At 39.1% G+C, this 14,746-nt stretch overlaps 1 protein-coding gene across 4 annotated transcripts in view; it reads left to right on the top strand.

Annotated features, from left to right (window-relative positions):
• Positions 1–14,746, top strand: part of clstn1 (calsyntenin 1) — a 53,008-nt gene that overhangs the window by 28,813 nt on the left and 9,449 nt on the right. For 2 of the 4 annotated variants that reach the window (XM_073875396.1, XM_073875395.1), the window contains 10 exons: positions 2,174–2,382; positions 3,077–3,226; positions 3,433–3,618; positions 4,422–4,670; positions 4,999–5,120; positions 8,359–8,521; positions 8,765–8,815; positions 9,759–9,916; positions 13,473–13,621; positions 14,349–14,587. In XM_073875396.1, coding sequence (XP_073731497.1) covers positions 2,174–2,382; positions 3,077–3,226; positions 3,433–3,618; positions 4,422–4,670; positions 4,999–5,120; positions 8,359–8,521; positions 8,765–8,815; positions 9,759–9,916; positions 13,473–13,621; positions 14,349–14,587 — 1,676 coding nt within the window. The remainder of the gene's footprint in view (positions 1–2,173; positions 2,383–3,076; positions 3,227–3,432; positions 3,619–4,421; positions 4,671–4,998; positions 5,121–8,358; positions 8,522–8,764; positions 8,816–9,758; positions 9,917–13,472; positions 13,622–14,348; positions 14,588–14,746) is intronic. The other 2 variants (XM_073875397.1, XM_073875398.1) reach the window with 1 other exon arrangement.

Here is a 14,746-nt window from a genome sequence, read left to right as displayed (position 1 = left end):
TATATTTGTTTGAGTGCATTTAACCTGAGTGTATTCCAGTGAATGGAAGGCCAGGAAATCTGTTTTTGATTTGGTGCTGCTGTTGAAATGTTTGTGATAAGGTCCTGTAGAGTGTTGTGTTAACAGTGCAAAAGGTCATGGGTTCAAACCCATGGAAAACACTTTTGTACCCTGTATACACTGCAAGTTGCTTCGGATAAAAATGCTGCTTAAATGTAAATGTAAGCCCATTCTACTAATTTTATCTTGCCTTTTTATTTTTGTGTGTCCCAGGACCACAAAACCAGTCATAAGGGTTTTTTTATTGAGATTTATACATCATCAGAATAAGCTTTCCATTTGATGTATGTTTTTTAAGAATAGGACAATATTTGGCCAAGATACAACTATTTGAAAATCTGGAATCTGAGTCTGCCTTTAAAGTTGTCCAAATGAAGTCATTAGCAACTGCATCCACTCACAAAAATAAAGTTTTGATCTGTTTACAATACAAAATATCTTCATGGAACCTGATCTTAACTTAAAGGGACACTCCACTTTTTTTCAAAATAGGCTAATTTTCCAGCCCCCCTACATTTAAACATTTAATTTTTATTGTTTTGGAATTCATTCAGCTGATCTTGGGTCTGGCTCTACCACTTTTAGCATAGCTTAGCATAATCCATTGAATCTGATTAGAGCATTAGCATCGCGCTCAAAAATACCCAAAGAGTTTTGATTTTTTCCTATTTAAAACCTGACTCTTCTGTGGTTACACCGTGTACTAAGGCAGACAGAAAATTAAAAGTTGCGATTTTCATAGGCAGATATGGCTAGGAACTATACTCTCATTCTGGCGTAATAATCAAGGGCTTTGCTGCCGTAACTTGGCTGCAGGAGGTGCAATGATATTACGTAGTGCCCGAAAATAGTCCCCTGCTATTGAAAGATACTAAGGGGACTATTTTCAGGCACTGTGTAATATTACTACGCCTGCTGCAGCCATGTTACGGCAACAAAGTCCTTGCTTATTACGCCAGAATGAGATTATAGTCCTAGCCATAACTACGTAGAAAATCGCAACTTTTAATTTTCCATCCGTCTTAGTACACAATGTAACTACAAAAGAGTCAAGTTTTAAATGGGAAAAATATCTAAACTCTTTGGTTATTTTTTTGTGCGATGCTAATGGTCCAATTAGATTCAATGGATTATGCTAAGCTATGCTAAAAGTGGTACCGCCAGACCAGAGTTCAGCTGAATGGATTCCAAAACGATAAAAATCAAATGTTTACCTCTAGGGGAGCTGGAAAATGAGAATATTTTCAAAAAAGTGGAGTGTAATATCCTAATGACTTTTGGCATAAAAGAAAAATCTATAATTTTGACCAATACAATGTTTTTTTTTTGCTTTTGCTTAAATATACCCATGCTTCTTTTTTGGTCCAGGGTCACATATTTACTGATCTAAATCACATGTCCATGCATTTTATGCAATGCTACAGGAACAAAATAATTATTCGCATATAATACTTTGTTTTGCATTCAGTAGCAATAAATGTCAAATGATACGTCACATGATAGCACCTATAACATGTGTGGGTCATATTTAACCCCAAATTAAGAAGAAATGCCACCGTATAATGGCCAACCCCATTTCTCATTTCCATAATGCACAAATGAAATCTTAATACTTCTTACTAAAAAAATCTTATTACTGTAATGTAAAATTGTTTTTAAATTGATTGTTAAACAACTTTTAAAATATATGCACTATTAAATAAGAATCATAAAAAATTAATGAACAATAAAGATTATAACCGCAATAAGAATCTAATGAGAATCCCTAATGCGAAAAACTCAATGTCTTGAAGCCATTGCTAATGAGAATTACTGGCAGATTCTTAATCGTCATGCAAATATATAAATAATATAATCTTAATTGTCACTAAAAAGCTTCATATGCAGAATTGCATTTATTTATAATCTTTCTTATGGGGTGAAATGTGATCCAGATGTATAAAAGATTATGTAAGAGATCAAGCTGAAAGTACACTACAAAGCCCTGGGGATGTCAGTGTACCATCATTTAATGTCCAGATCAATCAGCCAGCTGTTACTGACTTACATCACTTGCCTTGTTTTCCCCCCTCATCTGATTCTAGTTTATTAAACACGCTTTAATGTCCCATAGGGCCACTGTCCACATCCAAGTAAATGACATGAACGAGTACTCTCCAGTTTTCAAAGAGAAGTCCTACAAAGCCACAGTGATCGAGGGCAAAAAGTACGACAGCATCATGAAAGTGGAGGCCGTGGATGCTGACTGCTCTTTCCAGTTCAGTCAGATCTGCAGCTATGAGATTGTCACCCCCGATGTGCCCTTTAGTATTGACAAGGATGGCAAGTAGAGTTGTTCGCTGTCATGAACGATTTGATCCGGCCATTTAGTTGAGAGAAAAGTGCTGGTATGCTAAAGCTCGGAATATAGTTTGTTTGCAAGTATGTGCATTTAACTCGTATGTGTAAAAATGACCCATCTCCTGGGTTCCATTCTACATTCTCCTGCCTATGCGTACAAGTATGCGCAAATCCGGCAGTGGCGTACTATTCTGAAGATGAAATTTGCGTCACACGCACTGCACGCTAACTCTCGCGGGATTATACTTCTAGCTTAATCTGCTACTTGTACCCTACAAATGTCTACTGCTACCCTTCTTGGTGGACCAAATTGTTTATGACACCGCCAATCTGACACTCCTGCCAAAGCTACGGCTTATAGACTTTACAGTGATATTGACTTGCAGGTCATTGTTATTCATGACACTTCTAGTGTGCCAATAAAAATTGATTTGTGCAAACAAGCAGCCATTCCAGAATCCTCAGCACACCTTATCTTTGATGTTGGTCGTATGTCACCTTGAGGTGTTGACTGAATTTAAGCGTGATCAATGTTGGTTGATCGTACTTTAAATGTACTGTTAACTTTCCGTTCGATGTTATGGTTCACCTAGCTGCATGTTTGTATAGCATTTCTTTTGTCATTTTAAAGAAAAGAGCATGAGCTCATTGCTTGTCGTTTCTTATTAACAAACAGGCAACATCAAGAACACAGAGAAGCTGAACTACAGCAAAGAGCGCATGTACAAACTTACAGTGACCGCGTATGACTGCGGTAAAAACCGCGCCTCTGAGGACGTCCTTGTCAAAATCAACATCAAGCCCACCTGTAAACCAAGCTGGCAAGGTACGAAAGACATTTAAGGACAACACAGCTGTGTTTTTTGTTGGATAAAGCTAAATTAGATGAAAGCACTCTATGATAAGCCATGCAGTTGCAATAAGGCTATGAACCCTGAATGATAAAATGCATGTACAACCAACATATACATCCATATTGCAAAGCATTTTGTGTATGTTTTGAGTCACCCGCATTTGTCTCTCTGTTAATAGGATTTAACAAAAGGATTGAATATGAACCTGGCACAGGAAGTCTTGCATTGTTTCCTAGCATGCACCTGGAGACCTGCGATGAGCCAATAACCTCCATTCAGGCCACTATTATGTTGGAGACAAATCACATCGGCAAGGGCTGCGACAGAGACACGTATTCCGAAAAATCCTTGCATAAGCTCTGTGGTAAATCTCGACAAACGTATTAGATTTAAATATAAACTATTAAAGGGACATTGCGTTTTTGTGAAAAATGCTCATTTTCCAGCTCCCCTAGAGTTAAACATTTTATTTTTATTGTTTTGGAATCCATTCAGCTGATCTCCGGGTCTGGTGGTACCACTTTTAGCATAGCTTAGCATAATCCATTGAATCTGATTAGACCATTAGCATTGCGATAAAAATAACCAAAGAGTTTCAATATTTTTCCTAATATTTTTCCTTGACTCTTCTGTAGTTACATCGTGTACTAAAACCGACGGAAAATGAAAAGTTGTGATTTTCAAGGCAGATATGGCTAGGAACTATATTCTCATTCTGGCATAAAATCAAGGACTTATTACGCCAGAATTAGAGTGTAGTTCCTAGCCATATCTGTCTAGAAAATTGCAACTTTTAATTTTCTGTCGGTCTTAGTACACGATGTAACTACAGAAGAGTCAAGTTTTAAACAGAAAAAATATTGGAACTCTTTGGTTATTTTTTAGCGTGATGCTAATGGTCTAATCAGATTCAATGAATTATGCTAAGCTATGCTAAAAGTAGTACCGCCAGACCCAGAGATCAGCTGAATGGATTCCAAAACTGTAAAAAATCTAATGTTTAACTCTAGTGGAGCTGGAAAATGAGCATATTTTCAAAAAAGTGGGGTGTCCCTTTAAAATGAATATCATTAAAACTGTAGCAATGGTATTACCTGCAAACATTGTATAATCTCATAGGCCCATAAAAACCATAATGCAATGCATACTGTTTCTATGCACGTACAGGTGCAAGTGCCGGTACTGTGGAGCTGCTGCCCGCTCCCGGCAACTCTGCCAACTGGACCATTGGCTTGCCCACTGACAACGGGCATGACAGCGACCAGGTGTTTGAGTTCAATGGCACCCAGGCCACAAAGGTCCCTGAGGGTGTGGTAAGCACCAGCCTGAAGGAACCCTTTACCATCTCAGTGTGGATGAGACATGGACCCGGAAGCAGGGAGAAAGAAACCATCCTCTGCAATTCTGACAAAACCGGTAATGACATTGACATAATCACAGGACTGTTTCTGTGTCCTCTTCATCTTATTTAAAAGGATAGTTCGGTCCAAAACTTGTTTCTATTTAATGAAAGTGGATGAGGACTGCGGAAAGCTGTGGTCATCGTTTCTTTTCATTGTATGGATAAGACCAGGTTGTGCATGCTGCTAGTTAACAACTCGGAAGAGAAAAAACTTTGAAATGACATGAGTATATGTAAACAATTTTTATTTTGGGGTGAACTATCCCTTTAAATGTGTGTTAGCATAAGTTATATTTGCAAAATGTATTTCTGTGATTTATTTCTGTGTTTATGTGTCTACAGAGATGAACAGACACCACTATTCTCTGTACGTACACAACTGTCGTCTTGTGCTGCTGTTGCGTCAGGACCCGACTGAATCTGAGAACTACAAACCTGCAGAATTCCACTGGAAACTTGACCAAGTAAGTTCACTGGTGCCTCTTTACAAGCAGTCGCTTTTGAAAGACACCTCTGTGTGATTTGCTTACATACTAAATTTAAGCATCCAAGCAATGAATAGAGCACCTTATGTAGGGAAGTGAAAATACTTTAATAAAGGAGCAACAGATCTTTATAACAAATCACTCAAAACCATCCTGATAGAAATGAATTATAAACAAATGTATTTTTAAAAAAAAGTGATCTTATTTATATCAAATGGTCATACTTAAATGTATTGTGATCGATGATTACCATATTTGCACATCACTCCAAAGTATTTAAAAGAATATCATGGTACATGATAGGGTTGTGCCGAGGGTTGTGCGGGTATGTCATAGTGTATCACCGATAGTCAGACATAGTTGGATTTCATGACGATAGTTGGTGATGGCATTATTATTATCGTCATAGTTTCACATTAACATGCGCATTGCATGCTTTTCCTCGTATGAGAGGGTTTGAGAGGATTTCTTCTCGCACTCACCTGGGGCCTGATGTATAAATGTTAAGCAAATTTACACTTGCATATCGTTATTTATAGAAAATAAATCGCACGGATGCTCTAGACCTTGCGTATGCACTCTTTTACTGATTTTGAGGAGAGTAATGAAGAACACAAACTTTTCTTGTGTGTTTATATACACATTTAGTTTTAATATGAAGTCTTTTCTTGACTCAACCAAACGACTAATGTTTTATGTAGTTGAGGAGCGATAAAAAAAATTTTTTAGTCTAATATTTGTCATTTAGTCATATAGATACTGTCAATACTGACAAAAAAGTTTATAGCCTAAATTTAGTTATTCCAAATGACAGAAAAAACCCAATGCCTACATCGCTACAATAGACTTTATAAGATGATGAAACATAATGTGATGCACTAGGACATTTTATAATGTAGCCTATTGTATTATAATGTATTGCTTGCCTGTAAATAGTATGCTTTATTTTTAAGGTGTGTACTTAATTTCATCAATATAATTTTCTTAATGCCTTATGCCTATACGCTGCATAATGCATGCATTATTATTATGTTTTATTATGGGAAACACTTAAAGCGAAAAGTGTTGCTTTATATAGACGGTTTCAGCAGTAACAACATAAACACGCAGCTTTTGTGGTCTTCTACAGAAGTTACGTGAAGTTCCGTAAAATAAACAACACATAGATTACATAGGCCAAAACATTTGTTATTTTTGACGAGGTATTTGTTTAAGAGTTCCGTTTCAGCAACTAGTCAGACCATTAAACAAACAGAAACCGGAAGTAAAGTTCGGACCAGACGCCAATCCCGTCACCGCACGTGGCCCAGATGAAACGGTCTATACTGGGCTCTTCTACTTGCCTATACATAGTAGCCTATTCCCTTTAAGGTATATTCTGAATTTGGTCTTGTATTATTGCTGTTTTAGTGCATTAAGTCATGTTCAATGCTATGATGTTTTGATGCACTTAATTGCCGCCTCAGAACATGACCCAAACCCAAAAAAATTCATTTCCCTTTGAGTTTGTTTTCCATTAAAAATGTTAATAACATAATGAAACCTGCCTGGCCATAGTCTAAATATGAAACCAGAGTATCATTATTGACAATCCCAGTGTTTAAAACACAGTGTTTTTGTAATTTCGTGAAAAGAAGCATTTTTTGGAAATGACAGGTTTTAAATAGGACAACAACGATATTTTCCATATTAAAATGATATTCAGACGACATTATGCCTAGTAAAACTAAGCATTGCATGCTCCACATATGGTTGTTTCGAGAAGGAGATGGGGTCTTCTGCTGACTAGGATTAATGAACTTAATTTTTTCGCAGTTTGCACGGTTTTATAAATCTGAAAGCTTTTGGGCAAATGCAAAATCTGCCTTAAATGCATACACACACTTAAGGATAAAATCTATGCATATTTTATACATAAGGCTCCTTGGATTCTTGCTCGGACCTTAACCCCCGGCATGGACTCCTAGCACCTGAACTTGTAATGCGCCTGACTCTGACTTGCACATGAGCATTACCACATCAAGTGGCTTGTCATGAATAAGTATAAAAAACACATAAAAAATTAGAAAACTTTTGCCCCACCCCCTGATACTATCGTGTATCGGTAATCTCACAGGCTGATAATAGGACGATCTCACAATGGGGCATATCGCCCAACACTAGTATATGATACAAGACCAAAACATACAGTATCACCATGGTACAAGTCTAGAAAAATCAGGGCATTGCTACGTTTATTCCCAAGGTATATGTAATTTTAATGGGTAGAGCAACACAAGGGTCATGGGTTCAATCCCAGGAAACACAGATAGTATTAAAAGAAATGTATAGATTGTTAGTCACTTCAGAACAGTGTTTCTCAAACTTTTTCAGCCCAAGGACCACTTTATCTTCCAATTTTTTCTGAGGACCACCTAACAGAATCCCACTCTAACACTTCCCCAAAAAATAACAAAATAGGAAGGATAAGCTAAGTTTAAGTTTAATATGCAACGTCAAAAACAATTTTTTTTAAAACAAATGCAATGCTATGTTCAGAAATTATTATATGAATTTTATTTCATTTGAAAAAGTAAATGTGAAATAAGTTGCAGCTTAATATGAACAACAAACTGCACATTGTGAAAAAAATGCAATTAAACATACTATAACAGCCTAGGTCCCACTTAATGTCATTCCAAAGAGCCATTTAGTTTTAAACTGAGGTGGTGGGTATATGAAGTCTATGGTTGTAACTATTGTAACAATAAAATCCTGAAAAAAATGTTCCCCTTAATGTCCAAAATCACTGAAATTACAGGGATTTTACACATGTAACAAAAACTAGTACATTACAAAACTAATAGATCTGTGGATTTTAGCTGCTTTCAGTTGACGCTTGATCTTTTATTTTGACTCCTCTTTGGTTTAGCGAACCAATCAATTTTTACGTTATTAAAACAGAAAGGCAAGAACTGATATCACAGTTTCGCAAGTGCATTAAAAATCTACTTAAATAAGTGACAATTGTATAAACACTTGGCTAGGTCATCTTTTGGCGCACCACTGGGGGGGACCACACTTTGAGAATTACTGCTTTAGAATAATGCACAAATGTAAATTGAGATGATTGTTCCTCTAAACATGAATTACTGTTTATAATCTTAAAACTGATAATCATCACAATTATAAATAAAAAGCTTAGATTTCATTCGCTGATCCATGTCTCTTCTCCTAGGTGTGTGATAAAGAATGGCATCACTACGTGTTGAACATCGAGTTCCCGGCAGTGACTTTGTTTGTGGATGGTTCCACCTTTGAGCCTTTCTTGGTCACAGAGGATTATCCGCTGCATGCCGCCAAGATTGAAACTCAGCTCACCATCGGTGCCTGCTGGCAAGGTACACGTACTAATGATCTATTGATCTCCTCCCCGTACACAATGACGCAAACTCAGTATTGAATTTAAAACCCTTGCCGCAAGCTTTTGTTGGAATTGAAACATGCACTGTATTAGGAAGTATGTTGTGTTTGCTGTGGAGTATTTTAAAATGATTAAGAAATTGTGTGTTCATGAAAAAGCATCAAATGATTGACTATATTGAGCCTTGCTGTTCTCCTGCTCTTCTGTCTTACCTCTACAGACCTCTCAGGACATGACAATGATACTCAAACACTCTCAGAGCCCTTGACAGGTTGCCCACGTCTTTCCCATCATCCCAATATATCCCTGCACATGTACAGCTCTTTTGCAGCTGAAAGCCACACAGCTGCAGAAGGGCTGCATGTGCATGCAGCTTTAGTCTGCGCTTGCATAACATGTGTAGCATGGTGCAATCCAGACAAGAGATGCCAGATCATACACCCGCCTGCCATATTTCTGTTTTATTCATTTATCAAACTAGCTTCATCTCATTTTGCTCAGTAAAGTTACACAAAAAGAAATTCAGCTGACTTTAGGTATCTGTGTCTTTGACAAATCAGAGCGTTTGGCTGCAAGCCTCGCTGCAGTTTACAGGATTATTTATGATGGCAGTGTCAGCTCAGTTGTGTCTGTGATTTGATCTCGCCGAATGACCTCGCTACCCGCGGGAGCCACTTTAGAGCATCACTCTGTGTCAGATTACTGTGTAAGGTCACTTTGACCCTTCGTGCATCATTCGGTGTCCTTCAGATATAGCCATAGTGTATACAGCGAGACAATACATTCAGATAAAATATCACTCGGCTTTCATTTCTCTTAAAGGGACAGTTCACTCAAAACTTACATTTTTGGGTGAAACATTTTTAAAACCTTAATAATATGATGTTTCAAAACACATCATCGATTTCCCCACCAAACCGTATTAGTATATGCAAACTGCTTTAATTAATTTATTCATGTGCTTTATTTGTGTTAATCCCCATTCATTTGCCATTTCTACTTCACCCACCAAGAGCTGCATGTGGCCCAAGGCCTTAATCAGATCATCCATCATCCAGTGTGACCGCAGAAGCCCAGATGCATCGGGCCGGGCCAGCACGACAGAATTAACATGCATGAACATCAGTCATAAGAGCATGCTTGAGCTGAACCCACGGCAGAGCACATGTTTGAAGTCTCACAGCTGTAATCTGTTCATCTCTGGGTTTGAACAGGTGGCAGCGCCCGCATGACTCAGTACTTCCGGGGCAGCCTGGCTGGACTCATGATCCGTACTGGAAAACTGGAGAACAAGAAGGTCATTGACTGCCTCTACACCTGTAAAGAAGGTCTTGATGTGCAGCTTCCAGAAGAAGTGGCCTCAGCTGTAAAGGTGGGTAACTTCAAGAAATATAGTAGCTGTAGCATATTGGATCTGTTTGCTTGTATGTCTGTCTGTCTATCTGTCTGTCTGTGTCTATCTGCCTGCCTACCTACCTACCTACCTATCTCACTCTGTCTCACTCCAGCTGTCAAACTATTTCCCCATCTAGCACTGTCTGTCTCAATCTTTGTCTGTCTGTCTGTCTCACTCTGTCTCACTCCAGCTGTCTCACTCTTTCCCAATCTATCGCTGTCTGTCTATCTCAATCTTTGTTAGTTTGTCTATCTGTCTACCTACCTATCTCACTCCCCCTTCAAGCGGTCTCATTCTTTCCCAACCTATGGCTGTCTGTCTATCTCAATCTTTTTAGTCTATCTGTCTGTCTGTCTGCTTATCTGTCTATCTCTTTATCTGTCTGTCTATCTCACTCTGTCTCACTCCAGCTGTCTCACTCTTTCCCAATCTATCGCCGTCTATCTCAGTCTTTGTTTGTTTGTTTGTCTGTCTGTCTGTTTTCTATCTACATACCTACCTACCTATCTCACTATCCAACTGTCTCACTCTTTTCCAATCTATGTCTGTCTGTCTCAATCTTTGTTAGTCTATCTGTCTGTCTGCCTGTGTCTATCTGGCTGTCTGTCTGTCTCTATCGCACTCTTTCCCAATCTATCGCTGTCTGTCTATCTCAATCTTTGTTAGTCTGTCTATCTGTCTGCTTATCTGTCTATCTCTTTATCTGTCTGTCTGTCTCACTCTGTCTTACTCCAGCTGTCTCACTCTTTCCCAATTTATCACTGTCTATCTCAATCTTTGTCTGTCTGTCTGTTTTTCTACCTACCTACCTACCTACTTACCTACGCTTTCCCAATTTATCACTGTCTATCTCAATCTTTGTCTGTCTGTCTGTTTTTCTACCTACATACCTACCTACCTACCTACCTACTCTTTCCCAATTTATCACTGTCTATCTCAATCTTTGTCTGTCTGTCTGTTTTTCTACCTACCTACCTACCTACTTACCTACGCTTTCCCAATTCATCACTGTCTATCTCAATCTTTGTCTGTCTGTCTGTTTTTCTACCTACCTACCTACCTACTCTTTCCCAATTTATCACTGTCTATCTCAATCTTTCTCTGTCTGTCTGTTTTCCTACCTACCTACCTACCTACCTACCTACCTACCTACCTACCTACGCTTTTCCAATTTATCACTGTTTATCTCAATCTTTGTCTGTCTGTCTGTTTTCCTACCTACCTACCTACCTACCTACTCTTTCCCAATTTATCACTGTCTATCTCATTCTTTGTCTGTCTGTCTGTTTTTCTACCTACCTACCTACCTACCTACTCTTTCCCAATTTATCACTGTCTTTCTCAATCTTTATCTGTCTGTCTGTTTTTCTAACACCTACCTACCTACCTACCTACCTACCTACCTACCTACCTACTCTTTCCCAATTTATCACTGTCTATCTCAATCTTTGTCTGTCTGTCTGTTTTTCTACCTACCTACCTACCTACCTACTCTTCCCCAATTTATCACTGTATCTCTCAATCTTTGTCTGTCTGTCTGTCTGTCTGTCTGTTTTTCTACCTACCTACCTACCCACTCTTTCCCAATTTATCACTGTCTATCTCAATCTTTGTCTGTCTGTCTGTTTTTCTACCTACCTACCTACCTACTCTTTCCCAATTTATCACTGTCTATCTCATCTTTGTCTGTCTGTCTGTCTGTCTGTTTTTCTACCTACCTACCTACCTACCTACTCTTTCCCAGTGTATCACTGTCTATCTCAATCTTTGTCTGTCTGTCTGTTTTTCTACCTACCTACCTACCTACCTACCTACCTACCTACTCTTTCCCAATCTATCACTGTCTATCTCATTCCTTTGTCTGTCTGTCTGTTTTTCTACCTACCTACCTACCTACCTACTCTTTCCCAATTTATCACTGTCTATCTCATTCTTTGTCTGTCTGTCTGTTTTTCTACCTACCTACCTACCTACCTACCTACGCTTTCCCAATTTATCACTGTTTATCTCAATCTTTGTCTGTCTGTCTGTTTTTCTACCTACCTACCTACCTACCTACCTACCCACTCTTTCCCAATTTATCACTGTCTATCTCATTCTTTGTCTGTCTGTCTGTTTTTCTACCTACCTACCTACCTACCTACCCACTCTTTCCCAATTTATCACTGTCTATCTCATTCTTTGTCTGTCTGTCTGTTTTTCTACCTACCTACCTACCTACCTACCCACTCTTTCCCAATTTATCACTGTCTATCTCATTCTTTGTCTGTCTGTCTGTTTTTCTACCTACCTACCTACCTACCTACCTACCTACTCTTTCCCAATTTATCACTGTCTATCTCATTCTTTGTCTGTCTGTCTGTTTTTCTACCTACCTACCTACCTACCTACCCACTCTTTCCCAATTTATCACTGTCTATCTCATTCTTTGTCTGTCTGTCTGTTTTTCTACCTACCTACCTACCTACCTACTCTTTCCTAATTTATCACTCTTTATCTCAATCTTTGTCTGTCTGTCTGTTTTTCTACCTACCTACCTACCTACTCTTTCCCAATTTATCACTGTCTATCTCAATCTTTGTCTGTCTGTCTGTTTTTCTACCTACCTACCTACTCTTTCCCAATTTATCACTGTCTATCTCAATCTTTGTCTGTCTGTCTGTTTTTCTACCTACCTACCTACCTACCTACCTACTCTTTCCCAATTTATCACTGTCTATCTCAATCTTTGTCTGTCTGTCTGTTTTTCTACCTACCTACCTACCTACCTACCTACCTACCTACCTACCTACCTACCTACCTACTCTTTCCCAATTTATCACTGTCTATCTCAATCTTTGTCTGTCTGTCTGTTTTTCTACCTACCTACCTACCTACCTACCTACCTACCTACCTACCCACCCAGCTGTCTCACTCTTTTCCAATCTTTGGCTGTCTGTCTGTCTCAATCTTTGTTAGTCTATCTGTCCGTCTGTCTCAATCTTTGTTAGTATATCTATCCGTCTGCCTGTGTCTGTCTGTCTCTTTATCTCACTCCAGCTGTCTCGCTCTTTCCCAATCTATCGCTGTCTGTCTATCTCACTCTTTGTTAGTCTGTCTATCTGTCTACCTACATACCCATCTCACTCACTCTCCAGCTGTCTCACTCTTTTCCAGTCTATGGCTGTCTGTCTATCTTAATCTTTGTTAGTCTGTCGATTAGTCGTTATACTTTGCCTGTCTGTCTGTCTGTCTGTCTACCTATCTCACTCTATCTCATTCCAGATGTCTCACTCTTTCCCAATCTTTTGCTGTCTGTCTCAATCTTTGTTAGTCTATTAGTCGTTATGCTTTGCCAGTCTGTCTATCTTTCGCATTACAATACACCAAACATGCTTTGTTTTTAAAAGCTATATAGAACCAGGTGGATTATAGTACATAGTACATGATACTAAGAGTAATTACTAAGTTCTAGGAAAGGAACAAAGTCTATTCCAGTGTTTTTGTAACTGATGGCATCTTGTTTGATCTGTTTTTTTGTGTCTGTCTGCAGGTGGAGTTTAACCCCAACCAGTCTTCTCTGAGCCTAGAGGGAGATGACATTGAGAGCTTTGAGAAGGTCATGCAGCACATCTCCTACCTGAACTCCCGACAGTTCCCCACACCAGGCATCCGTCATCTTCGTGTCACCACCACAGTCAAGTTAGTTTCCATCAACAGAGAATTCATTAATTAAGCAGCCATTCAGTGCTGATCAACACAATGATTGACAGTAACTTAATGCTTAATTGTAGAGCTACACTTTGACTTGCTGTGTACCAAACAATGCAATTAAATCAAAATCTAGAGAGCTTCACCCACAGTGAAATCTTATTAAGTCAAAACCTTACATAACCGCATATTACCCCTCGTTCAGACAGCCAGCGACGTTATCGCTGTGTGTCGCCCGTCTCTTTAAATGAGGCATTTCTAAATTTGCTTGTCATAAACAAATGAGTACCATCCACGCCAGTAACTGACGAGAGAAGGATGATGTGAACTCCACTGCTTCGTTCTCATTGGTAGTCGCTCCCGAAATTTGCTCGGCATTTGCATAAAGTTAAACTTTTCTTAACTTTCTCGCGTCGCTGGACACGCCCATAAGGTCGCCAACGGTCACTTTCGCTCGTGTCGCCGGAAGTCGCCCGGTTTCCATTGAAATGAATGCGTCGCTCTGCTACTGCTGGTCGCTGGCTGTCTGAATGGAGTGTTAAACAGCAAATATGTTATAATTGGTATTAAGTGTTTAGTTTCTGCAGTGTTTTGCTTTTACTTGCACATACAAATTAGTTAGCGCTTAGGATGGTTAGGACACACTGTTTGTTTTCAAAAAATCCAATCATAATTGTGAAAATGCTGATGATTTGCTTCCTATATGGTGTTTCTTCAAATGCTTCAATGAGGAGACATGTATCTCCGTGCCCGACTCTGAAGGTTACGTGATGGTCCTCCAGCCAGAGGAGCCAAAGATCAGCCTCAGTGGAATTGACCATTTTGCCCGCGGAGCAGCCGAGTTTGAGAGCACAGAGGGCGTCACGCTGTTCCCCGAGCTACGCATCGTCAGCACCATCACCCGCGAGGTTGAGGTGGATGCTGAGGCAGAGGCTGAAGGAGAGGATGATCCTACAGGTATGATGAGACTGAAGACATCTTACTGACTTGAACGATTGTTTCCGATTTTGTTGAGAAGGCAGAAGAAGAAATAAAAGGAAGATTGTTGGCTCTTAAGACAAAATGTTAACTGTAAGCCGCTTGAGGAAAAAGCAGCTGCTAAATAAATAAATTTAG

The sequence above is a fragment of the Misgurnus anguillicaudatus genome, chromosome 13, assembly GCF_027580225.2.
Source record: "Misgurnus anguillicaudatus chromosome 13, ASM2758022v2, whole genome shotgun sequence".
Taxonomy (NCBI): domain Eukaryota; kingdom Metazoa; phylum Chordata; class Actinopteri; order Cypriniformes; family Cobitidae; genus Misgurnus; species Misgurnus anguillicaudatus.
This window is presented reverse-complemented; position numbering and strand designations above follow the sequence as displayed.